This window comes from Oryx dammah, unplaced genomic scaffold, assembly GCF_014754425.2.
Source record: "Oryx dammah isolate SB20612 unplaced genomic scaffold, SCBI_Odam_1.1 HiC_scaffold_25, whole genome shotgun sequence".
In the NCBI taxonomy this organism is placed as follows: Eukaryota; Metazoa; Chordata; class Mammalia; order Artiodactyla; family Bovidae; genus Oryx; species Oryx dammah.
Genome location: NW_024070209.1, coordinates 48,200,399 through 48,227,088, shown reverse-complemented (window position 1 = coordinate 48,227,088; position 26,690 = coordinate 48,200,399). Strand labels below are relative to the sequence as shown.

General features: G+C 46.0%; 1 protein-coding gene across 1 annotated transcript in view; it reads right to left on the bottom strand.

Annotated features, from left to right (window-relative positions):
- Positions 1 to 26,342, bottom strand: part of ST3GAL5 (ST3 beta-galactoside alpha-2,3-sialyltransferase 5) — a 60,027-nt gene extending 33,685 nt beyond the window's left edge. Inside the window, exon 1 of the mRNA XM_040224329.1 lies at positions 26,179 to 26,342. Within this exon, the coding sequence (XP_040080263.1) occupies positions 26,179 to 26,263 (85 nt within the window). The 5' untranslated portion in view covers positions 26,264 to 26,342. The remainder of the gene's footprint in view (positions 1 to 26,178) is intronic.
- Between the last annotated feature and the right edge of the window lie 348 nt (positions 26,343 to 26,690).

The following is a 26,690-nucleotide window of genomic DNA, read 5'->3' as shown; positions in this document are numbered from 1 at the left end:
GACTCCATTGTGCCACCTGGCTTTCTGCTGAGTTGTGACTGTGGACCATCTGGGTGGAAGACTGGAAGGCAAGGACGGGGGCGTCAGCCTTCCCTGGTGGCTCAGACGGTAAAGCGTCTGTCTACAATGCGGGAGACCCGGGTTCGATCCCTGGGTCAGGAAGATCCGCTGGAGAAGGAAATGGCAATCCACTCCAGTACTATTGCCTGGAAAATCCGATGGACAGAGGAGCCTGGTAGGCTACAGTCCATGGGGCCGCAAAGAGTCGGACACGACTGAGCGACGTTCCTGTATAACATAGGAGCAGAGGTGATGGAGTTGCCCGCAGGTTACTCCAGCAGCATCCTAGGTTTCTACCCAACAGAGGGGACGGCACCTCCAGTTCTGTGACAAGTACAGGCTTCAGCACAGGGTGACAGCAGCCCCCTGGTCGCTGGCCCCTGCCCTTGCCTTCCAGGCTTCCACCCCAATGGTCCAGGGCTTAGGTAACCTGCATCCTTTAGGCACTCTCGTTTCTGGCCACAGTTTTCCAGTCCAGCCCCATAGAGGCCTTTCTTGAATCCTGTCCATGTTCCTTCCTGGGGTCTCTGGACAGGCAGCGTCTTCTGGAAGCCCCTCCTGTGCTTGCCCTGTCAGTTTCTGGGCAGGCTCTCTCTCCCAAGCCCCCTTCTAAATGCCCAGCTTCCTTCACGGGTCTCTCCTCCCCACCGTGATGGCCCAGCTGCTCCTTCACTCAGTCTGCAGACCACAGACTGGGTGCCTTGGAATCATACCTCCATCCCTACTTCTGCAATCATCAACTCCCCCGTGCAAGGCACAGGACTCCAGGGTCCCGGTCCCCATTCTCTGCACCATTTTCCCCTTGCAAAAGTGGAAGTGCTAGTCACTCAGTCATGTCCGACTCTGCAACCCCGTGGACTGCTGCCCACCAGGCCCTTCTGTCCATGGGATTCTCCAGGCAAGAATACGGGAGTGGGTTGCCATTCCCTTCTCCAGTGGATTTTCCCGAATCAGGGATCAAACCTGGATCTTCCACATTGCAGGCAGATTCTTTATTGTCTGAGCCACCAGGGAAGCTCCTTCATCCTTAAACCCTCTCCTTCTCTGTGAAACTCATTTTAAACACCATAATCACCCCTGGGCACTCCCCTATCTCTGTTTACCATTATGAACTGAAATTTCCTGTGTACATTTTAGGTCTCCTCTACCCTTTTGCCTGGATGACTGAGCTGCAGGGGTAGGACCTGGCACAGAGCAGGACCTTCAGAAACATCCCAGGAATATCCCTGGAGGCCCAGTGGTCAAGAATCTGCCTTCCATCAGAGGGGATGCGGGTTTGATCCTTGGTTTGGAAGGTGATATCCCACATGACATGGAGCAACTAGGCCCATGTGCCACAACTAGAGAACCTGCATGCTGAAATTTGAAAGGCCTGCATGCCACAACAAAGATCGAGCACAGCCAAAAAAGAAAGAAAGAAAGAAACATCCCACATGGAACGAATGTGTTATACGCCTACAGTCTGTCATCAAACAAGATAAACTCCCCACCACCAAAATGTACTTTACCAATGATATTTAAGATTCAAACCAAAACGGAACGTGAACAGCAATTATAAGAGCAAAGAGTAAAATGTAAATTCTACTGAACTATCTAACATGCCTGCATGCGTGCATCCAAGTCACTTCAGTCGTGTCCAACTCTTTGAGACCCCAGGGACTGTAGCTTGCCAGTCTCCTCTGTCCATGGCATTCTCCGAGCAAGAATACTGAAGTGGGTTGCCATTTCCTTCTCCAGGGGACCTTCCCAACCCAGGGATGGAACCCGGGTCTTTCAGGTCTCCTGCATTGGCAACCAGGTTCTTTACCACTAGCACCACCTGGGAAGCCCTTCTAACATGCCTAGCAATAGGTAATTTGTTGGTAACTTGTGGTGTAAATCATATGGAACATTCCCCGCGGCTGTTAAAGCCTTGATATATGAAGCAGAATCTGTGACCACATCCTCTGCTGAGAAGAGGTTAGACGCATGAAATCTTGGAACTGCTCACCACCCCCGACTCCTGCTGAATCAAAGGATTCATATAAACATTTAGTTTGAGAAGCTCTTGCTTAAAGTATTCAGTGCCTACATTTACTGACACAGAAAGATACTGTAAGAAAAAAGGCTGGTTTGTAAAATCATAGGTATATATACATGTGATCATGTTCTGGGGGTATATCCATTCAAACCAGGAGAATTTGATTTCCGATATGAAGTTTCACTTGGGCTGGAATATCTTCTTTCAGCTTAGCAGGGACCATTAGATTCCACGTCCCTTCACACAACAAAAGGAGGGCCAAGCTGAGTTGTCCTCACAGACTTACAGCTGACACACAGCTAAGTGGTGCTAAGGCGCTCCTTCGGAGAACCCAGGGGTTCCTAGTCATGCTCATCTCTATACCATGTGCACTGTGCCCTAATGCTCTGTTTGGGACTTCCCCGTGATCCAGTGGGTTAATAATTCCACATGTCGTGACACAACTAAGTTGTGTGCACCACAACTAGTGAACCCACGTGCCACAACTGCTGAAGCCTGTGCACCCTGGAGTGTGTGCACCCAGAAAAGCCACTGCACTGAGAGGCTCACGAGCCGCAAGCAGAGAGTAGCCTCTGCTCTCCGCAGCTGGAGAAGAGCCTGGGCGTGGCAGCAAAGACAGATAATGAATTTCTAAAAACATTCTCTTTGGTGGAGAATGGCATGCAACTGAAGTTTCCATTAGAACACTTATCATGAGACAAGTTACTCGTGATTTTTTCTTTTGAACAGACATTTCTCTCTTGTCTTCCCCACTAGAATATAGATTCCAAGAGAGCAGGTGTCTTTGCTCACCACTGAGTTCACAGTGCCTAGAAGGCAATGGCGCCCCACTCCAGTACTCTTGCCTGGAAAATCCCATGGATGGAGGAGCCTGGTGGGCTGCAGTCCATGGGGTCACTAAGAGTTGGGCATGACTGAGCGACTTCACTTTTGCGTTTCACTTTCATGCATTGGAGAAGGAAATGGCAACCCACTCCAGTATTCTTGCCTGGAGAATCCCAGAGACAGAGGAGCCTAGTGGGCTGCCGTCTATGGGGTCGCACAGGGTCGGACACGACCGAAGCGACTTAGCAGCAGCAGCAGCAGGATGGTTAAGAGGGACATAATAGGCAACTAATACCTATTTACTGAATAAATATTCCGTTTCTTACGAGGTTTCAGAGGTGATGGTGGTTTCAGGCATTCCTCCAAGGACATGTGTTGGCAGGCCATCACCGTCTGCCCTGTGGCACTTTCCTGGTTCCCAACTTGTCCATCTCCTTCACGGGCAGCTCCTCCCACTCCTTCCAAGTGCTAAGATCCCCGGGCTGATGAATATCTCCCTCCTTTCATTCAGACTGCCAGGGTAAGAGCCTCCACTAATCCCTTCTATGCAGAAAAGACCTGGTTTTCAAAATTACATATTTCCACTCACATATGAAAATGTAACAGCTCCTTCTCAAATGTTTATATATCTGATGGGCAAATCACTCTTATTAAGGCTCCGATGAAGAAACATTAGGGCAAGGTCCAGGCTTTCAGTCCACTTGTAGATCTGGCACCAACAGTTTCAAATTAAGAATTAACTATCCAAGATAAGAGTATAACATATGCTGCAAAGCAGTATGTGAAAAATTGTTAGATAAACTATACAGGCAATTACTGGTGCAGCAAAGAGTAGGGCACTAATATTTACTGGGGGGAATAATCCTACACAAGATATCACTAAATCCTAAATCACTAAAACACCTACTTCATTGGACTGCTATCTGCATTTAACCTGACACACTTAATCTGCTGAAAGTCACAAGTGAAGAAGTAGGGGGCTGAGAATCTCAGCCGTCTTTATCCATGCACTTCCATGTGGGGGTTGCTTAGGGAGGGTAGGTATTGGAATAGGTGGGTAGAACTGTATGTAAAGGGTTTTTTGGGTTTTTGTTTTTGTTTTTTAACAATAAAGGCAGGCTTTCCAGGTGGCTCAGTGGTAAAGAATCTGCCTGCAAGTAGGACATCCAGGAGACACCAGTTTGACCCATGGGTTGGGAAGATCTCCTAGAGAAGGGCATGGCAACCCACTTCAGTATTCTTGCCTGGAGAATCCCACGGACAGAGGAGCCTGGCAAGCTACAGCCCATGGGGTCACAAGGAGCGACTGGAGCAACTGAACATGTACATACACGCAAGATTATTAAAAACAAAAACGAAGCTGATGAAGCAGTAAATAAAAATGACATGGTTGGTCTGGGAAGCTGAGCAGGTACAGCTTAGATATTAACATGGCAGCCAAAAGAGCATGCCCTTCTAGGTGGGAAGTATCTGAGAAGTGCTGTACAGCAGGACAGAAGGAAGCCTCACCAGGCTGCCCGTGGACAGTGGGGCAGGATGCTGGGTGCTTGAGGGGAAGGGTAGCCTGAGGCACATCCGGGTGAGAAAGAAGACAGGACGAGGACAGACACGGATCGAGAAATCATGAAGACCTGCACCGAAAAGATGCAGGCCAAGACCAATTGGGTCCCAGTTACGGAAAGAAACAGCAATGGAAGTCAATTTTAGTAGTTTAGTGATGATGGCCACAGGACTGGAAAGGTCAGTTTTCATTCCAATCCCAAAGAAAGTCAATGCCAAAGAATGCTCGAACTATTGCACAAGTGCACTCATCTCACACGCTAGTAAAGTAATGCTCAAACTTCTTCAATCCAGGCTTCAACAGTACATGAACCGTGAACTTTCAGATGTTCCAGCTGGATTTAGAAAAGGCAGAGGAACCAGAGACCAAATTGCCAACATCCGCTGGATCACTGATAAAGCAAGAGACTTCCAGAAAAACATCTGTTTCTGCTTTATTGACTATGTCAAAGCCTTTGAATGTGTGGATCACAACAAACTATGGAAAGTTCTTAAAGAGATGGGAATACCAGACCACCTGACCTGACTCCTGAGAAATTGGTATGCAGGTCAAGAAGCAACAGTTAGAACTAGACATGGAACAACAGACTGGTTCCAAATCGGGAAAGGAGTACGTCAAAGCTGTATATTGTCAGCCTGCTTATTTAACTTATATGCAAAATACATCATGAGAAACGCTGGACTGGATGAAGCAAAAGCTGGAATCAAGATTGCTGGGAGAAATATCAATAACCTCAGATATGCAGATGACACCACCCTTATGGCAGAAAGCAAAGAACAACTAAAAAGCCTCTTGATGAAAGTGAAAGAGGAGAGTGAAAAAGTTGGCTTAAAACTCAACATTCAGAAAACGAAGATCATGGCATCTGGTCCCATCACTTCATGGCAAATAGGTGGGGAAACAGTGGAAACAGTGACAGACTTTATTTTTTTGTTCTCCAAAATCACTGCAGATGGTGACTGCAGTCATGAAATTAAAAAACATTTGTTCCTTGAAAGAAAAGTTATGACCAACCTAGGCAGCATATTAAAAAGCATGACATTACTTTGCCAACAAAGGTCCGTCTAGTTAAAGCTATGGCTTTTCCAGTAGTCATGTATGGATGTGAGAGTTGGACTATAAAGAAAGCTGAGTGCCACAGAATTGATGTTTTTGAACTGTGGTGTTGAAGAAGACTCTTGAGAGTCCCTTGGACTGCAAGGAGATCCAACCAGTCCATCCTAAAGGAAATCAGTCCTGAATATTCATTGGAAGGACTGATGCTGAAGCTGAAACTCCAATACTTTGGCCACTTGATTTGAAGAACTGATTCATTTGAAAAGACACTGATGCTGGGAAAGATTGAAGGCGGGAGGAAGAGACAACAGAGGATAAGATGGTTGGATGGCATCACTGACTCAATGGTCATGAGTTTGAGTAAATTCTGGGAGTTTGTGATGGGCAGGGAGGCCTGGCGTGCTGCAGTCGATGGGGTTGCAAAGAGTCGGACACAACCGAGCGACTGAACTGAACTGAACTCATGATGATATGAGGAACTTGAGATGATAAATAACTAGACCAAGACATCCCAGAGGCAGCTAGAAATGCCTCCCCCACCACACCCCGGGCTCCACAGAATACCCACCCTTCCAGCCAGCCTTTCTCAGCAGGTCTGAGAGTGACACCCTGAGCCAGTCAACAAGATGAAGTCAATTCATGTCTCTCCTGTGAACCTCAACTGGTACAAGTTACACCCATCCACGGGAAAGCTGAGAAGATAATTACTTGAATTGTGCTTGGGGTTTGTGTTTTAGATACTTGATAAAAGCGGACAGGAGACAAGATAGAAAGCCTGCCCCCAGGAGGAGACGGCTGCTCTGAAGTATGAAGAGATTAAACATTCCCTGGTGCCAAAGACAACAAACCCAGCTATAGCAGGAGCAGGGGCAGCTAGGTGAGGAGGGGAGACCCACCCTGTGGGCAGAAGGAGCAAAGCAGAGGTCTGGGGAGTTTGGGGACCAAGTGAGTTAGGTGCAGCTGAGAAAGTATGCCCTGGGTGGGGGCACAGGCAGGAGTTAAGGGCAATACTGTGGGTTTGCTGGATATCCCAGGGCTGGTGCCACATCTCAGCTGCAAGTATTGACACAGCACACAACTACCCGCTTCTCCACGGATGTGCCCTCTGTCCCCAGGCAATGACTAACGGAGTACAAAAGGCCTGGGATCACTCTGAGCAAGCAATTCAAGCTCCTTGGGGGACAGCAGAGACCATGATTCCTATTTCAGGCTCTGCTTCTAGGGAACCATGACTCATACAGTAAAGAATCTGCCTGGAGCACAGGCTACCTGCAGGGTACCAGGGTTTTATCCCTGGGTGGAGAAGATCCCCTGGAGGAAGACATGGCAACCCACTTCAGTATTCCTGCCTGGAGATTCCCCATAGACAGAAGAGCCCGGAGGGCTATACAGTCCATGGGGTTGCAAAGAGTCAGACACCACTGAGCAACTAACAGTTTCACTTTTTAGAGAACCTGACCTAAGATACTCCATTATGTCTGCAGGGTCAATGTATGGATGATGGCAGAAGGTCATGGACGAGCACAAGAAGAAACCCTGAAGATTTTATTCGGGTGTGGTGGTAGGGGGTCATGATACGTGCCCGAGCATCACTGGGGAGGCAGCCAGGATGTGATGGAGGTGGCGAGCCTGAGACAGGGCTGGCCTCAGCAGCAGACCCTGTGCCCTGGCCGCCATGCTGGTGGCCAAATGGTCAGGAAGGGCTTCCAGCTGCAGAAGAGATGGGCTTGAGGCAGGTCAGATGTGGTAAGCAGGCAGGATGGAGGAGAACTCAAGTGTCAGGGATGTCACAAGAAGGACATGTGAGTCCCCAGGGCCTGTGGGCCATCAGGCTGATAGACCCCATGGTTGGAGCCCTGGGGAGGGATCTGAGCTGGAGTTTCAGCCAAGGCTTTCAGCTAAAAGAGTATATCTTTTTTCTTTTGTTTTTTAGTTGCACCTTGAAGCATATGGGATCTTAGTTCCCTGACTAGGGATCGAACCTGTGCCCCTGCAGTGGAAGCCCAGAATCCTAACCACTGAACCCCCAGGGAAGTCCCTGGGGGTGTCTTCTTCTCACAGCATGGTAAGTCCAGGGACAAACAGAGCAGGGATGGTGCAGGGGCTCTCAAAGCCATTGGTGTTCCTGGCTCCCACCAGTATCAACTCCAGCCCAGGCTGGAGGGAGATGAGGGATGAACCAGAGAGGAAGTGGAGGCACCTCCATCAGGGGAGGAAAAACTTTCCTGGAAATCCCTGACAGGCTGCCAGTTCTGTCCCTTTGGCCAGAACTGCATCATGTGACCATCCCCAGCTGCCAGGAAGGTTTCACATGCTGCTCAGGCTGCTTCCTGCATGGAATGAGAATCCTGCCCCTGAGGAGGGTGGAGACAAGGAATATTTCAGAGTCAGCAGTAGGGCCATCAGTGCCTTGATAAGAGCATGGAGTTGTTTGGATAAAGGGACAATTAAGGCTGCTTTAAAGAGATTAGATCCCCAAGAGGAAGAACAAAGGGCAGAGCCTTCCAGGATTGGAGAGAAGAGGAAAATGCTGCTGGAAATCAGACAAGGACACCTTCAATAAAATCTGACTCTGCATGACAATTTCAAGTCCATAACACTCTGGAAATTCAAGCATTTAAGAAAGGAGTACAACAGTTCCTAAACAAAATGCATTTTGAATCACTTTAACTAACCTAAAAAAGTAATAGAAGTGTCCCCACTAAGCTGACTTAAAACTCAACATTCAAAAAACGAAGATCATGGCATCCAGTCCCATCACTTCATCGCAAATAGATAGGGAAAAATGGAAACAGTGACAGACTTTATTTTCTTGGGCTCCAAAATCATTTCAGTTTCAGATGGTGACTGCAGCCATGAAATTAAAAGACCCTTGCTTCATGGAAGAAAAGCTATGACAAATCTCGACAGTATATTTAAAAGCAGGGACATTGTGTTGTTGTCAAAGTTCCATATAGTCAAACCTATGGTTTTTCCAGTAGTCATGTATGGATGTGAGAGCTGGACCATAAAGAAGGCTGAGCGCTGAAGAATTGATGCTTTAGAATTGTAGTGTTGGAGAAGACACTGGAGAGTCCCTTGGATAGCAAGGAGATCAAACCAGTCAATGTTAAAAGGAAATCAACCCTGAATATTCATTGTAAGGACTGCTGCTGAAGTTGAAGCTCCAATACTTTGGCCACCTGATGTGAAGAGTCAACTCACTGGAAAAGATCACGATGCTGAGAAAGACTGAAGGCAGGAGGAGAAGGGGACGACAAAGGATCAGATAGTTGGATGGCATCACCAACTCAATGGATATGAGTTTGAGTAAGCTCTGGGAAATGGTGAAGGACAAAGGAAGCCTGGCGTGCTGCAGTCCATGGGCTCACAAAGAGTTGGATGTGACTGAGTGACTGAACAATGACAACCACCACTGTACACACAAAAAAGATGACTTCTAATTTCATCAATTCCTCCGATGTGCTCTGTGGGGGGACTGAGATGAAATGAAGGATGGAGGGACTTCCCTGGTGGTCCTGTGGTTAAGACTCTGCTTTCCACTGCAGACTGCACAGCCTCCATCTCTAACTTGAGAACTAAGAGCCCATATTCTGTGCAGTTTGGCCAAAAAAAAAAACGAGAGAGAGCGAAATGAAGGATTGAGACCCCACTTTGTAGAAACCCAAGGTCCAGGGAAATGACAAGAATGTAACTAAATGGTGTGGGGAAAGTGGGAGGGAAGGAGGCTTTTAGGGGTGTGGTGCCTGACACACAGCTCAGATACAGACATTGTGTGGTCTTACCCAAGCCCACCCACGGGCACTGTCACAAAACCCACGGGGCTGGGATCCGGAAGCTGAGAAGCAGTAGGTGAGAACGAAGCTCTAAACTAAACTTTCTTCTACCCTGACCCGACTGGGAGGGGAAGCTGTGGGAGAAGGGGTATGGTTAAGTTGGAAAAGCTCAAGAGCACATCCGCCAGTGTCTTCCCTGGGGCTCATGGAGTCTTGGTGACTTGTGCCCTTTGTCCAACCAAGAAGAATGCCATCTTCATACAAGCTAGGAGGCTAATTGCAAACCAGTTTCAGCTGTGGAACTCTTTTTTTTCTTTAACAGGAATGCTCATTTTGAACCCTAACATATAACACAGATAAGAGTTGATCTCTTGCAGAGTCTCTCCACCTCAACACTGCTGACATTTGGGGCTGGGTAATTCTTTGCTGTCGGCTTCCCTGGTGGCTCAGTCAGTAAAGAATCTGCCAGCAATGTAGGAGACACGGATTTGATCCTTGGATTGGGAAGATCCCCTGGAAAAGGAAATGGCAACCCACTCCAGTATTCTTGCCTGGGAAATTATGGACAGAGGACAGAGAAGCCTGGTGGGACAGTCCATGGGGTCGCAAGAATCGGTCACGACTTAACAACTAACCCACCAATTCTTTGCTGTAGGTGGCAGGGGGTTGTCTTGTGTAATGTGGGCTGTTTCATAGCATGCCTGGCCTCCATCCACTAGAAGCTGCTAGCATCTCTGGTCCTCCCCTCTCTCCCAGCTGGTGAATCAAAAATGTTTCCATTGTCTGTTGACTACCCACTGGGATAAAGTCTCTCTCTATATTAAAACCTCAACACTGCTGTATTTGCCGTTGTTGTTGTTTGTACTTATTTGTGTTTTGGCTGCACTGGGTCTTCATTGCTGCACTCAGGCTTTAGCTAGTTGTGGTGAGTGGGGGCCACTCTCCATCACCCTGCTTGAGCTTTTCATTGCAGTGGCTTCTCTCGTTGTGGAGCACAGGCTCTAGGCGCATGGGCTTCAGTAGTTTCAACATGAGGACTCAGAAATTGCAGCCCGCAGACTCTAGAGCACGGGCCCAGTAGTTGTGGAGCATGGGCTTAGATGCTCCACGGCGTGTGGGATCTTCCTGGGCCAGGGATTGAAACCATGTCCCCTGCATTGGCAGGCAGATTCCTATCCACTGTGCCACCAGGGAAGTCCCAGCACTGCTATATTTTTGAAGTATTTCAGGTAATGAAGCAAGGCAAAAACTGAAGATCAGTATCTAATCGTTTTCTAGATTTGGTTTGGGTTGCATAATCTCAAGAAATCGTAACTCATCAAGGTATGGGGTGCTGTTCTCAACTGTCAAATGGGACAGGAACCAACCGGCAGGCACAGACAGGCCTGTGTTCAAATACCAGCCTGCAGAAGTGGGGTTCACAGGTGTGAGTGGGTTGGTGGGGAGAAGGACCGCTTTTACTCCTGGATCCATGCAACTTAATCATCTCATTGCATTCCCACCAGCAAAGGTGGGAAACCTCTCTTCTATGGGACTTTCCTATTTCTGTTGGGTAGGCAGTGGCTCGGTTCTATTTTAGGAATGTGAAACTTCATTTATGAGGTCAAAACCACAACAAACCTGCTGGTGAGAGCATGGATGCTGGGATCACACTCAATCATCATCCCATATCTTCTAGCCTTCGTTCAATTTGAATGTTCAGTGCCTCCACCCCCCCATCTCAGCCTGCGATCCTCCAACCTGACCAGCACAGAAGAACCACTCACTCCAAAACACACACAGATTCCCAGACCTCATCCCCAGACCTTCCTGCCTGGCAGGACCAGGTGAGGATACCAAATGTGCTTTTTAAGCAAGATCCCTCCAAGGTATGAGGGTGGGTGCGGCTGTTTGGGAAACTGCTCACCAGCAAGTTTGCACAGCTGTGAATAACAATAGAGTTTAGCCTAAAGAATTTCTGATCTGCCTGCAAACTGTGTAAAAATTATGAGGACCTGTCTTCTAAATAGAAAATAAAAGTGTTGCCCTGTGAATATGTAGTCTGTGTGCGTGTGTGCTCATTCACTTCAGTCATGTCCAACTCTTTGCAACCCTTTGCAACTCTTTGCAAGCCACAGGATTCTCCAGGCAAGAATACTGGAGTGGGTAGCCATGCCATCTTCCAGGGGATCTTCCCGACCCAAGGATCAAACCTAAGTCTTATGTTTCCTGCATTGGCAGGTGGGTTATCACTAGCGCCATCTGGGAAGCCCGAATATGTATGTAGTCTACACTCTAATTTTGACCACCTACCAAGATGCAAGCACTCGCAAGACTACTGAGGTATGCTTTGTAATCTACTTCTAATTAACTGGTATACTTCAATGTTGAGAATACATGATGACTATCATTCAACTGCCTGATTTTTATAGGTTTAAAAGCATTAAAGGAAGTTAAGTCTGAGCCCTTGGACTACATAAACATTTTCCAAAATGAGAACATGCCTGGAAACTTCAGATGTTGTTCCTTCAAGGTTTCACTGAAGTGACAAAGATGTTAAGAAGACAGCAACTCTTGCAGGGACAAATCCATGGCCCTCCTGCACCATCTTTATCCTGGTTTTTATTCAAAAGTTGCCTCCTCGATCACCCTCTGTAGCATTGCATTCCTACCCTAAGCCCACTGATTCACTTTTCTGCTTCATTCACTCATCACAACTCATCCATATTTGCCTACTTTCTGCTTTCCCCACTAAAACATAAGATTCCTAGAGAAGGGACTGTTGATGTTGTTCATTGCTGTAACCTCAGATTCTAAAACAGTGCCTAGCATCACTTTTCACTTTCATGCACTGGAGAAGGAAATGGAAACCCACTCCAGTGTTCTTGCCTGGAGAATCCCAGGGACTGGGGAGCCTGGTGGGCTGCCGTCTATGGAGTAGCACAGAGTCAGACATGACTGAAGTGACTTAGCAGCAGCATGTAAAAGGCACTTAAATACTTGTTGAATCAATGAATACTTCATACACTTATCAGGATTCATTCGTGTTTGCCTACTTTCTGCTTTCCCCACTGAAGCATAAGATTCCTAGAGAAGGGACTGTCAATGTTGTTCACTGCAGTCACCTCAAATCCTGAAACAGTACCTAGGGTGTAAAAAGGCCCTTAAATATTTGTTGAACCAATGAGCCAATGAATACATGAATGCGCTGATCAGTGACCTGCAGCCAGATCCACACAGAAAAACTAACCCAAACTCAGCAAGATCCTAACAAGAGGCAGACATGAAGCCTAGATCCTTCCATGAATCCAGATATCACATTCATTGGTTGTTTGTGCAGTGTCCAGAGCACATGGAGAACACTGATGGGAATTCTTTTTCCATCAAGAATCTCTGTGTGTGTATGGTGAGGAAGGGGGATAAACATAATCCAATGACTGTCCCACCCACCAGCACAGAAATAAAAGAGCAACTGGAATACCATATACAGGTGAACTCTAAAACAGCAGGATTCACAGAAACAGGGAGTAGAGTGGATGTTACCAGGGGCTGGGGAGTGGGAGCAATGAGGAGGTGTCAGCCCCCAGTTGTAAGTTCTGGGGATTTATTGCACAGCATGATGGTTATAGTTAATAACAGTATATTGCACACCTGAAAGTTGCTGAGAATAAATTTTAAATGTTCTAACCCCCCCCCACACACAAAAGATGATAATTATGTGATGTAATGGAGGTTTAAGCTAAGGCTATGGTGGTAATTATTTTGCAGCAAATAAGTGTATCAAGTCAACATGTTGTACATCTTTGATTTACACATGTTACATGTCAATTATATCCCAATAAAGCTGAGGGGGAAAACAACTTAAAAAAAAAAAAGCAACTCGTTCTGTTTTTCAAGAAAAAAGAAAATACTTAACTGTTTGGCTGTCGCCTGTTACATGGTAGCCAAGTCACCTCTCTGAAGACGTCTGCTAGCATGTTCAAAAACGTCTGCTAGCATGTTCAAAGCAGGTTGGGTGATAACATGAAGTTACACTCTGCGTAGGAAGTCTCCTTGGCAGGAACAGCTGTAGGTCTAGTCTCAACCAGGCAAATGTGTGGATTGGAGCTGGCTGACCAGATACCCGGGGGAGAAGAGCAGGCATGATGCCTTCTGGGACAGCAGTGGTGATGACAGCAACAGGAAGTTAGGGAAAGAATTTCCTCTCAGGTGAAGCCACACTGAGTGGTCTCCAACCCATTTTCTACAAAACCAGTTCTGAAGAGAGTTCAGTGTTGCCGGAAATGATTTCAGTAGTGATCCTGGAAAGGACAGCCACCGAGAGCCCTGGCCTGTGATGCTACGCTGGCCGCAACACCACGACCCGGAGGTTTTCGGGCTTTTAAACTTTATTTTTAAACACATAGAGAGACTGCAAAAAGAGTACAAACAATCTGCCTTGCTGAGACAACCTGCTTGTTACCATTCTACCACATTTGCTTGGTGACTCTGTTTTATGATATCCATACTACTTTTTTTAACCACTTGAAAGTAAGCTGAGGACACAATGACATGCAACCCTAAATATTTTAGTATTTCCTAAAAAGGACACTCCCAGACACACCGAAGTATGATGATAAAAATCAGGAAATTATTATTGTTTTAATACTATTCTCTACTCTGAAGACATCAGACAAATCTCTTTAGCAGTCCCAATAATGGCCTCAGAGCAAAAACAGGAACACACGTCCAGAACCGCACGTGACATTCAGCTGTCATAGCTTTTTAACCTCCTTTAATCAGAAACAGTTCCTTTATCTTTCATGACCTTGGCATTTTTTGAAAAGTACAGCCTTGTTTTGAAGAATGTCCCTCAGTGGAGATCTGCCCATTTCTTCATGATTAGATTCAAGGTACACATTTCAGGCAGGAATTTCCCAGAAGTGATGCTGGTCCATCCTGGTGTGTTTTCTCAGGAAACCCCTGACATTGCTTTGTTCCAATACCGTTGATGTTAAATCAGTTGCTCAAAGTTGTGTTAAGGCAAGTTTATCAACTACCAAGTTACTATTTTCCCTTTGTAGTTAATAAGTGACTTGATGGGAGATACTTAGAGACTAAGTAATTACCCTGTTCCTCATCCGATCTACTGGTTCCAGCACCCACCATATGGATAAAATTCTGTGTGAGGTCAAGTAAGGTCAAACTTCAGAGAGAAAACAAAAAAACAGAGCTGGTTGAAGCAACAGCTGATGAGGAAGAACAAGCATTGAAACTCTTGTCTCAGACTTAATTTGAATAACCCCAGGCTATGTTCAGTCCTAAAGGAAATCAACCCTGAATATTCATTGGAAGGACTGAAGCTGAAGCTCCAATACTTTGGCCGTCAAATTTGAAGAGATGACTCATTGAAAAAGACCCTGATGATGGGAAAGACTGAAGGCAAAAGGAGAAAGGGGTGGTAAAGGATAAGATGGTTAGATAGCATCACCAACTCAATGGACATGAATCTGAACAAACTTCGGGAAGTACTGAAGGACAGAGGAGCCTGGCGTGCTATAGTCCATGAGGTCATGAAGAGTCAGACACAACTTAGCGACTGAACAGCACCTGATGTTCACTCTTAGCTGTTAAGAAAAAACACCTCTAGATTTGCTTTTGAAAGTATTCTGTAAGTACCCATTACTATGCTAGTTTCTCTCATGCCTGCTAGACACGGCCCTTCATTTACAAAGTGCGTAGTGGCAACACCCAAGTTCAGAGGTCTGACAGCTGGTCAGCCTCACTCAGAGGCTAAAGGGTCAGTTCAGTGACCCACTATTGGTGGATTGGTTCACTATTGGTGTGTGTGTGCTAAGTCTCTTCAGTTGTGTCTGACTCTGTGCAACGCTATGGACTGTAGTCCACGTCTGACTCTGTGCAACGCTATGGACTGTAGTCCACTAGGCCCCTCTATCCATGGGGATTCTCCAGGCAAGAATACTGGAGCGGGTTGTGAATAAGCCAAACTGGAGGTCCTAAACCTGGCTGTGCCTTACTATAAGCCAATGCAGACTCCGGATTTTGTTTTTAAATATAGTTCTCATAGTGGACCTATATTTAAAAACAAAGCCCCAACTCTCCATTAAGCTGAAGCTCTAATACTTTGACCACCTGATGCGAAGAACTGACTCATTGGAATAGATGCTGGCAAAGACTAAAGGCAGGAGAAGGGGATGACAAAGGATGAGACGGTTGGATGGCATCACCGACTCCATGGACATGAGTTTGAGTGAGCTCCAGGAGTTGGTGATGGGCAGGGAAGCCTGGTGCGCTGCAGTCCATGGGGTTGCAAAGAGTGGGACATGACTGAGCGACTGAACTGAACTCTCCATTGCCTTATAGTCAGGCACAGCCAGGTTTAGGACCTCCAACTTAGCTTATTCAAAAAACTATTTTTTAAACTCTGTTATCACAAAGTTAAAAACTTCAGAAAGAACATGTTGAAACCACACACTGGTTGTTACACTACAACACAGTGATGTCCACCCCTAACACTGTGCTCTATATTGCATCTGCCTTTCCTCTTGGCATATGTATATTTTATCAGGATTGGGATCATATTACTTATACTAGACATCTTCAGGCTGGGTTCCACTAGAGTTAAGCCCTACAGAAAAGTATTTATGTGTCTATTTCCTCTTTTTATTTAACTTTTAATTTTATATTGGAGTATAGCCAATTAACAATGTTTCGATAGTTTCAGGTGAATAGCAAAGGGACTCAGTCACACATACACATGTATTCATTCTCCCTTAAACTCCTCTCCCATTCAGGCTGCCACACAACATTGAGCAGAGCTCTCCATGCTACGTAATAGGATTGGGTGTCTATTTTAATTTTCTCAAGGATGGTTAATAACTCAAATCACTCCAGAAGCATGGGAGAGAAGTTAATTCATAATATATTGGGGTTGGCCAAAAAGTTCATTTGGGCTTTTCTGTAAGATATTATGGGAAAATCCCAAATGAACTTTTTGGTCAACCCACTATCATGGTGGCCTTAGAGCATTCAGGCTTAATCCTCTTGTAGAGCCCCAGCTGGAGAAGGCAACGGCAACCCCCTCCAGTACTCCTGCCTGGAAAATCCCATGGACGGAGGAGCCTGGTAGGCTGCAGTCCATGGGGTCGCGAAGAGTCAGACACTTACTGAGCGACTTCACTTTCACTTTTCACTTTCATGCATTGGAGAAGGAAATGGCAACCTACTCCAATGTTGTTGCCTGGAGAATCGCAGGGACGGCGGAGCCTGGTGGGCCGCCGTCTATGGGGTCGCATAGAGTCGGACACGACTGAAGTGACTTAGCAGCAGCAGCAGCAGCAGAGCCCCAGCTGGGGAGGGCTGGTCTGTACTGTTGTATAATTTGCTTTGTTCACCTAATGATCCTTTAAACAGACATGTAATAAGCATATATCAGGCACAGGGAATATAAAGAAAACTAAGACATAGCCTTTCTCTTGAAACGAAAACTCCAACCAGGGAAAACAAAAATACCTAAATACTCAAAATGCCAAAAAGCGGAGGCGTGGCCGTATGCCTGGGGTGCCCCAGGCAACAGAACACTAGTGCCATCAGATGAAATCAGGGAAGCCTCCTTGAGGAGACAAAGTATAAATGGGTCCTTTAAGGATAGACTGGACCTCAGAGACACAAAGGAGAGAGAGGGCAGGTATTCTGGATGGGAGGACTGGCATGCCAAGATGCCCAGGATGGCTGCTCCGGCCAGGTCACAGGGGATCTTGGGGAAAGTGAGAGAAGATGTAGCAAAGAAGGAATCATTAGACTTCCATGGTGGTCCAGGGGCTAAGACTCTGTGCTCCCAATGCAGGAGGCCCAGGTTCAATCCCTGGTCAGGGAACTAGATCCTAAGTGCTGCAAATAAGAGTTCGCATGCCAACTAAAGATCCTTCGTGCTGCATTAGAGACCTGGCACAGTCAAATAAATGAATAAACATCAAAAATTTTAGGAAAGAAGGAATGAGGGCTTCCAAATTGGCCCCAGAGGAGGAGGTGACCCTAAGTGGTCCTTAAGCAGGAGGGCAGAGAGCTCACACAGGGATGTAAGAGGCCACGGGAGGGATGGTCAAGGGGCTCTGATGACCACCGCAGCCAGGGCTGATGGAGCAGGGGAGACGGAGAGGGACAGAGAGATGGGGGCTGACAAGAGTAGTAAAGGAAGAGGCCACAGAACTTGGTGACTGAGCTGGCAGCAGCTGTTCTTTTAGCACCCAGCCTGCTGAGATCCAGCCTGCATAACAAATTCAGGCTGCTAATAGAAAAAAAAAAAAAAAAAAAGCAAAGCATGCAAGAAGGCCCCACCAGCTGTCTCTGTTCCACCATGCACTGAGATGATTTCACGGCCAAGGTAGGGGTAACAAAGGGGGATAAGAGGAGGAGGCCAGAAGGGATAAGACAGGACACTGGAGTAAACTGAGGTAACTGCCCAGAGAACTGCTCAGGTCCCTCCCAAGCTCTAACAAAACATCTTATGTAATATCTCCTGGGCGGTGGGCACCCATGTGACAGCAAATTAGACATGCAGAAGGTGCTACAGCAGAACACATCTGTGGCACCCTCCTGAATGCCACAAATACAGCAAAATCTAAAAGCTACCTTCTCAGTGGAAGATCTCCCTCTTCATCTAAAGGGAATACAAGTAGTCAGGCTGCATAAATAATACTTAATAGGAAAAAGTGAAAGTCAGTAGAATGAACAGTTAACAACAGCAACTCTGGGACTCAAGCTCCAACATGGAGACCTTTCCCTAAACTGGAGTATAATGGGCGAGTGAGTGTGCAAATTCTAAAATAACCAAGATTCCACCTCCCAGAAGAAAGAGTCGGGGTATAGGTTCTTATGCTTTGAGATTATGAAGAGATGTCACCAAATAGGACCTTAGCAATATTCCTCAGGGAGCAGATAGCTGCTAAGTGGGGAAGGGAAGGTGGAGGATTCGGGAGGCAGTTTCTGTAGTAATCTGGTATAGTAGTCCCTTGATATCTACAGGAAATTGGTTCCAGGACCACCACTTCTTGGATACCAAAATCCATGGATGCTCAAGTCTTTTATATTAAATGATGCAGTATTCGCATATAATCTATGTACCTCTTCCCGTATATATTTTAAATCAACTCTAGATTACTTATAATACCTAATACAACATAAATGCTATGTTCATAGCTGCTGGCACGCAGCAAACTCAAGTTTTGTGTTCTGGAACTTTCAGGAAATGTTCCTTTTTGAGCATTTTTGATCTGCAGTTGGTCAACATGGAGGGCTGACTATATTCAAGAACACTTTTTGTCCTTAGGAACAGAAGAACCAAAATAGTCATATAAAACGACAAATCAGAAAGTGACAATGAACTTTCTGTTCATTGTCTGGAGGAACAGTGACTGGGAACAACCCAAAGGTTGCCAGGCCCTGGCCGCTGAGAGCCTGAAAGAGAGGGAAAAACCACAGGAGGCAGAGGAAACCTTTGTTTGAGTCGTTTTAAGCTCAGAACAAGTTAAGAGTGTTTGAATTCCTAAAACCGACAACATGTATTCAGGCCTGTGAGAGGCATCACTAAAACATACAATTTCCTTTTATGCCTAAATCACATGTCCCTTTTACTCTCTGCTCCAAAAATCTGGAAAACCAGCTCTTGGGCAGGATCCCAAACAGGCATACTGTCATTCACGTAACCTCGTTTTTAATCAGGCAGGGAGTATGTGCCTGGGGGTATAGCAAGAAGCAACACAGATATAGCCTCTTCTTCAAAAAGCTCTCATCTCATTTTTAAAATTAGACAAGTAGACCCATCACCAATGTTAATATTTTCCTCATTTTTCTTGTTAACTTATTCTACATTGGATATGAGGGCAGTGTTAGGAGATATTTTACATTTAGGGGACATGAGTGTATTGTGTGTTTGGGAGGGAGCTTAGAAAAGCCTCCCCCCACTTCTGGAAGGAATAATGGATAGGACTTGGCGGGGGTTGGGGAAGCAGGTGCCCCTGAGCAGGGACAGTTGGCACAGAAGTGAGTGTTTGAAGGTCCAGTCCTGGAGGGAACAACATACCAAGAGGCTGCAAAAGGAAGCAGACCATGCCATGGTGGGTTGGAATTTCATCCTAAGATAAAAGAAGCAACTGTGGGAGGGGGATTTAAACTGGAACTGGATTTTGGAGAGACGTCTCTTGAGGCAGGACTGGAGACGGGGAAGTCCCATTGTGAGGCAGGACCAGTGAGGAAGTTGCCATGGAGACCCAGCAGAGTGAGGATACTGTGCCTGGAAAGGCAGGAACTTGGACCAGAGACCACCTCAAATCATCCTCTCAGGAATTTTGATGGGAGCTCTTCTGATGTGGGGTGTGAATGCGCTGAGTGCTACAAAAACAGAGATGCATTTGCCTCATCCACCACCTCCAGGTCAGTTTGCCTGAGTCTGAATCCCTGCTCCATCCCCTACAGTTTCTTGACCTCCCTGAGCCTCAATGTCCTCATTTGTAAAAGGAGGATAATAATGGTACTAAACTCATATGGGTTCTGTGAACATTAAAAGAACATACATATACATATGTCTATATATACATAATATAACATATATGTGCCTGGGGGCATAGCAAGCAGCAACATGTGACCTATACATATACATATATAACGTGTATATAACATGGCCTATACATATACATATATAATATGTCTAGAACAGGTAAGGATATAGTGAGTCAGTACAGCATTTATCTTTATTTCTGTCCTATATTTTATAGTATGTGGGTTTGTTGTAGAGAGTAGTATATAAGATTTTCAAAAAGAGTCACCCACCGCGAACCACAAAACACTCTTAGATTCTCATGAATCTCGATTCTCTTGGCAGATAATTGAACCCCTCTACTGTTGGCTCTGATTGCCCTCTTTATCACCATAAATACCTTCAATGTTTATAGGAGACAAAGATACCATGAACCACACGTGGCTGCTGAGTAATTCAAATATGGCTTGTCCAAACTGAGATATGTTCTCATGTAAGATACACACAAGGCTTTGAAGAACTAAGTTTGACCAGAAGAATGTAAAATAGCTCAAAAACAACTTTTATATTAATTTAATAATATTTTATACATATTGGTTTGATGAAAATAAATTATTAAAATTAATTCACCTGTCTTAAAAAAATCCTTCTAATCTCTTGGGTTTAATTGCTAAGTTCCTAACTTCTTAATTTAGTTGACTGGGTTATTAATTTTTGCCTATTTCCTTGCAAATACAAGTCATTAAGACCACATATTTCCCTTACCTTATTTAGTTGCAACGCACAAGCTTTAGGTGTACAATTCATTCTACAAATTTTGACATATCTTTTTTCATTGCTATTACTTCTTGATCATTCAAATCTAAATACTTTCAAATTTAAATTTTCAAATATGTTTTTAAATTATATTTTAAAACTGATACATAATTTAGTTTCATTGCATTCAGAGAATTTGGTCAATATGATACTAATTATTTTAAATATGTTAGAACTTACTTTATGACCTGGTGTATGTTCAATTTTTGTAAAAGTATACTTTTCACTTGCTGGAACTATGTTTTCTATTTGATTGGTTTGATCAAGCTTATTAATTGCTTTGCTTTTTAAATCAATCCCTTATTGGGTTTTTTTAGCTTGTTCCATCAGTTACTGAAATAGATATGCTAAAATCTCTCATTATGTTGTCACATTTGTCAACTTTTTTTTGTCATTCTTTTTACTTTGTATAGTTTGGAGCTGTGTTATTAGGAGCATACAAGTTTAGTTTAGTTCTGGTTTGTTTTGTTTTAGTCTTCCTGGGAAATCAAAACTTTGATATTATATATATATGGCTTGGGTTCCATTTCTACTGGACAGAGGCACTCCAAAGGAAGAATAAACAAGAAAACCAGATACCAAATCCTGGATGACTAAGGACTTGATTGCAGAAAACGACAAGCAAAGCACAGAGAGTATTGGCAGCCCTATTTGAAAAAAAAAAAAGTACCACAACTCTGTCTTCCTCTTTTGTTGCTGGAGTCTAGATTGGAAATGAAAACAAGATGTTTGTGAAAAGCAGAAATGAGATGGAGAACAATATAGAAGAGAATATAAAAGTAGAAGCTGAGGGGAGAGAAAGGACTAGAGAAGAAGGAACACTATATGAATAACAGAAAAACTGCTTCTGCTTTGAACTCAACACATGTAAGCCTTTAATTATGAAAATGACACCTCGTCTTAAAGGCAGACTTCATGTCCAAAACACAACGTCCTAGTCCATCAAAACAGACTTTTCAAATGTGTTATTTGTATCAATTTTTTCCTCTTTAATCATATCACATCACATGAAACAGAACCATTAATTCCAGATATTTAAAACTTGAAAAGAGAAAGAATTCATGGGTATAAAGAGTTGATGAACCACCCAATATTACTTAATTCTGGATATTGTTCCACACTCTAAAGGGGAGCAAAAATGTCTTGCATGGCCTCAAAAGATCAAACAAGAAATAAACTTGCTTGTCATTTTCTGCAATCAAGTCCTTAGTCATCCAGGATTTGGTATCTGGTTTTCTTGTTTATTCTTCCTTTGGAGTGCCTCTGTCCAGTAGAAATGGAACCCAAGCCATATATATATAATATCAAAGTTTTGATTTCCCAGGAAGACTAAAACAAAACAAACCAGAACTAAACTAAACTTGTATGCTTCCTCCTGCCTCCTAGAGACGTGGGGGAATTCTTCAGTAGAAACCCAGAGGTACAGGGAACGCAAGTCACATAACTAAAAACAAAGCAGAGAAAGTGCAGCGTTAGAAAAGGTAAGGGAGACGTTCCCAGGGCTGTCTGTGGCAGTCTGGCCAGAGACAACCACTCCCTGACCACAGAGGCTCAGGGAGCTAAAGGGCTTCCCAGGGCTCAGCCTGTCCTGCCGCCTGACCCAGGGCGGCCTGTAGCCTGGAGGTGACTGCACTAGCCGAGAATCTATAGCGCACAGCCACGTGGTAACTCATCGTGGCTCCTGGCACAAGTCCTTCCTCCGTCTCCCCAGTTCAAAGCCAATGTTGAGCTAATCACTTAGTAGTGAGGAACTACCCATGCAGAGCTGAGTATACACATACCCATGACCCAGGAATCACACCCCTACATAAACCCTCATCAGAAATGCACATACAGGGGCCTCCCCGGTGGCATTAGTGGTAAAGAATCTGCCTGCCAACATAGGCGACACAAGAGACACAGGTTCGATCTCTGGGTCTGGAAGATACCCTGCAGTAGGAAGCGGCAACCCACTCTAGAATCTTGCCCGGAGAATTCTATGGACAAAGGAGCCTGGTGGGCCACAGTCCATAATGCCGTAAAGAGCTGGACAAGACTGAGTGACTGAGCACACGGGTGGTCCAGTGGTCAAGACTCCATGCTCCCAAAGCAGTGGCCCTGGGTTCAATCCCTGGCCAGGGAAACAGAACCCAAATGCCACAATAAATTAAAAAATTAAATAAACATAATATTTTTAAAAGCTGTTAAAAAGAGAAATATGCACACACACAAGCCAGGTATGAAAACAGTCATGGCAGCACTAACTAATAGCCAAAACTGCCAACTGCCCAAGTGTCCATCAACAGTGCACAGACAAAGATATCGTGTATTTTTCACCCATAGGCCCAATCAGCAATGAGAGTGAGCACCCTACAGCGAGAGGCAGTATCTGGAGTGAGTCTCAGAAACCCAAGTCCGAAGGAAAGAAGACAGACACTGCAGAATTCCAGTGATACAAGCTCGAGAGTCAGCAGGGATTCTCTTCCAGGATGCAGTGACTCAAAGGGGACCCACGGGGTGCTCCTGCTTCTTGATCTCAGAGCACTGTATGCTGAATTTGTAAAATCTGTTGGACAGTAATCCACTTAGGCCTACTTTTCTAGCATGTATGCTATACTTAGAAAAACAAGATAACGCTCTTCTAAGTAAGACAAGCCTGGTAATGTCCTTGTACCTCTCTAACCTCATTTTTCTTCTGCTCGCTACATCTTCCTTGCTCCCCCTCTGTACATGTGCTCAAGCTGGGTCTCTCTCCCTAATGGCCTACGTGTCACCATCCATAGTGATGGTTTCCTCCCACACTAAGCCAGTGATTCACCCACTTCTGGATGCCTTTGCTAACTTCCACCCCTCATACTGATCCAGCCCCTTGCTGCTGCTTCTCGGCAGTTAGGGAGTGCGTACCATTGTTAATGTGTGTATACTTCCAGTTGCTTTAATTCTGCCAAGCCTTCCCAGATGAACCAAAAACACAGAGCATGCCCTCTGGGAGCATCTCCACAGGCAATTCAAGTTAAATTGATTAAACCGCTTCTCAGGAACTAGAAGGGTGTGCAAAGGGAGCCGTGACCCTTCTTCCAAGACTCTCCCTTCTGCCCCCAGCACCTGGATGGACTCCCATAGAGGACTTGAAACCTCTCTATTGTCTCTTTCACCTCCCAAGAGCCAACCTGCTAGACAAACTCCTGCCAAACAGACCAGCAGGGCAAATAGGGGAGGACTGGAGGAGGCACATCAAAGAACAAAGGGTTTTTTCTTATCCTGCCTTGAACATAGTCTTAAAATTCAACACTATTACTCAGCCAGAAAAAAAGAACAAAATAATGCCATTTGCAGCAACATAAATGGACCTAGAGATTGTAATACTGAGTGAAGCAAGTCAGACAAAGACAAATATCATAGGATATCGCTTCTATGTGGAATCTAAAAAAATGGCACAAACTTATTTACAAAACAGAAATAGAATCACAGACGTAGAAAATAAACTTACAGTTACCAAGGGGGAAAGAAGAGGGAAGGGTTACTTGGGAGACTGGGATTGACATATACACACTACTATATATAAAACAGATAAACAAGAACTACTGTATAGCACAGTATACACACTATTCAGTACTGTATATGAATGGCCTATATGGAAAAAGAATCTAATATATATATATATATATATATATTTATGGCTTCCTCAGTGGCTCCACGGTAAAGAATCTGCCTGCAATACAGGAGATGCAAGTTCAATCTCTTGGTTGGGAAGATCCCCTGGAGAAGGAAATGGCAACCCACTCCAGTATTCTTGCCTGGGAAATCCCATGGACAGAGGAGCCTGGCAGTCTACAGTCTAGCATGTATGCAAAAGAGTCGAACACGACTTAGTGACTAAATAACAACAAACACATATTTATATATAACTGATTCACTTGGCTTTACAGCAGAAACTAACATGACATTGTAAACCAACTATATTCCAATAAAAACTAGTAAGTTAATTCCAAAAAATTCAATACTAACCTAATGTGAAACAATCTGGCAGTTTAAGCCAAAATTATAAGCATTTTCAAAATAAGCAGTCATTAATGTGCATGTTTATCATTGATGCCTGTCAGCCCTCTCCCTCTCTCTTCCACAAACACCTTCATGCCTTCTCACCTCACCCATTTTTTTTCTCGCCTAGAGGAAGACCCAACAACTATTCATAACCAAGATTCATTTCATCTCACAGAAATAGCGTCCCTCAGACACCAGAGAAACCTATAAAGCGGTTCACTATACTCTGGTCACAGGGCTCTGCCCGTTTACATCAGTCTCTCCTCATCCAAGCCCTGGCTGGAATTCAGGTGATTCCTGGCTCTACAACTAGAAATGTAAGACATTCTCCTAACCTGTCAAGCTTTCAGGATTAGGCGAGTGAAACCACAACTCATCCTGACAGTTTCTGCTTCTGTGCCCCTTCACTCAGCAGACAGGATTCCTCCCCAAGGTTCCTCTCTTCTGTGGAAGCAGATTATCAAGTGGAGGGCTCAGCTTAACACCAGAGGGCAGGAGCCACATCTCCTTCCTCTTTGTAATCCCAAAGTCAGATCCATGCTTGGCCTGATGAGCAGGTAAACCAAACGGGCAGATGTAGGCTGGCAGGTAAAAACCATTTTCCCTTTTAAATAGACTGATACTTAATGAAGCAAAGGCCACAGACATGAACCAAGACATGAGGACATAAAATATGTCTTTCCAGTGAGCTAGTGATTCTGCAGGACCCTCTTCATTGGTGAACACATTTGCCATCAGAACCACAGAACCAGGGGCCTGAAAGGGACCTTGGCCATCTGCAGGACAAGCCTCCCACTACAGATCAGGAGATGGAGTCTTACAGGGGGATCAGCGTGGCCAAGGTCACCCACCTCTTGTGGGATTGGGCAGGACCTAGCTTCTTCCTAGTCGAAGATGCTCTCAGAAAATCTTGTATTACTTAACACACTAAAGGCGCATATCAATGCATGCCCATGTCAAGCTACTCCTTACAATTCAGGAAACACCAAAGGTCACCACAAAACGTGTCTCTTCCGCCGGGCTGGCCGCACAGAGTGGGCACGAAAGATCACTGGAGAATTTCTACCTGCAGACACTGCACATCACGCCTTGCCGATGGATGCGAAAGACAGCCGCCGGAGCTGCTAGTCACCGAGGGACCCCCAATCCTGTCCCGGGGAAATGAGTTAACTGGGCTCTCCTGGCTCGGAAGCTTCGAGCAATGAATTAAACCCCAAGTCGCTGCGGAACACAGAAAGGAAAGGGACACCGCGCCTGGAGCGCACATCCCGGCCGTTCACTCCTCCGTCTCCACCGCGTCCACACTTGCGCGGGCCGCGGCGTACCGAGCCGGTCCGCTCCGCGCGAGGCCACGACACCCAGCCCGCGCCCCCGCCAGGCGCATTTGGGGGAGCCGTGCCCTGGGCGCTGCCCGTAGGAGGCTGGGGCGGAGCCGCCTGGCCCAGCCACGCGGGGGCAGGAACCGATCGCCGCCGCCGCCCCCGGCCAGCGGGCCCCGCTACGCCGAGGAGGGGGCTGCGCCACGTACCTCGGCCGGCAGGTGCCGCCGCCGCCGCCTCGGTTCGCGGCTGCAGGGGACGCCGCTCCGCGCCACCCGCCGCCTTCTTTCGCATATTAGGGAGCGGGCGCCAGCCTGCCTCTAGTCCCGGGCCCCGCGCCCCGGCCCGCCCCCAGCGCCGCGCTAGCGCCCATTCAGTCCGGGACGGAGCGCTCCCCGGCTCGGATGCGGAGGAGGGGCGGGGGCGGGCCTTGGAGTCACGAGGACACGACAACCAATCAGAGCGCTCGAGGGCTCCCGAAGCTGCCTCCGCTCCCTGGACTCGCAACCCTCCACCCAGCGGGCCTAGGGGAGCCGGACGCCCCCAGCTGGACGCCCCCAGCTGGACGCGCGTTTGACTGTGTGCTGGCGCTGGCGGGGTCCCGGGCACCCACCGCCCTCTAGAGCTCTGCGCGCGGTTAGATGGTGAAGGAACAAAAGGTGTTTGGACTGAGTATAGGCTTTTACTGCGCAGAGCACTCGTAGACGCGGAGCCGCTGAAT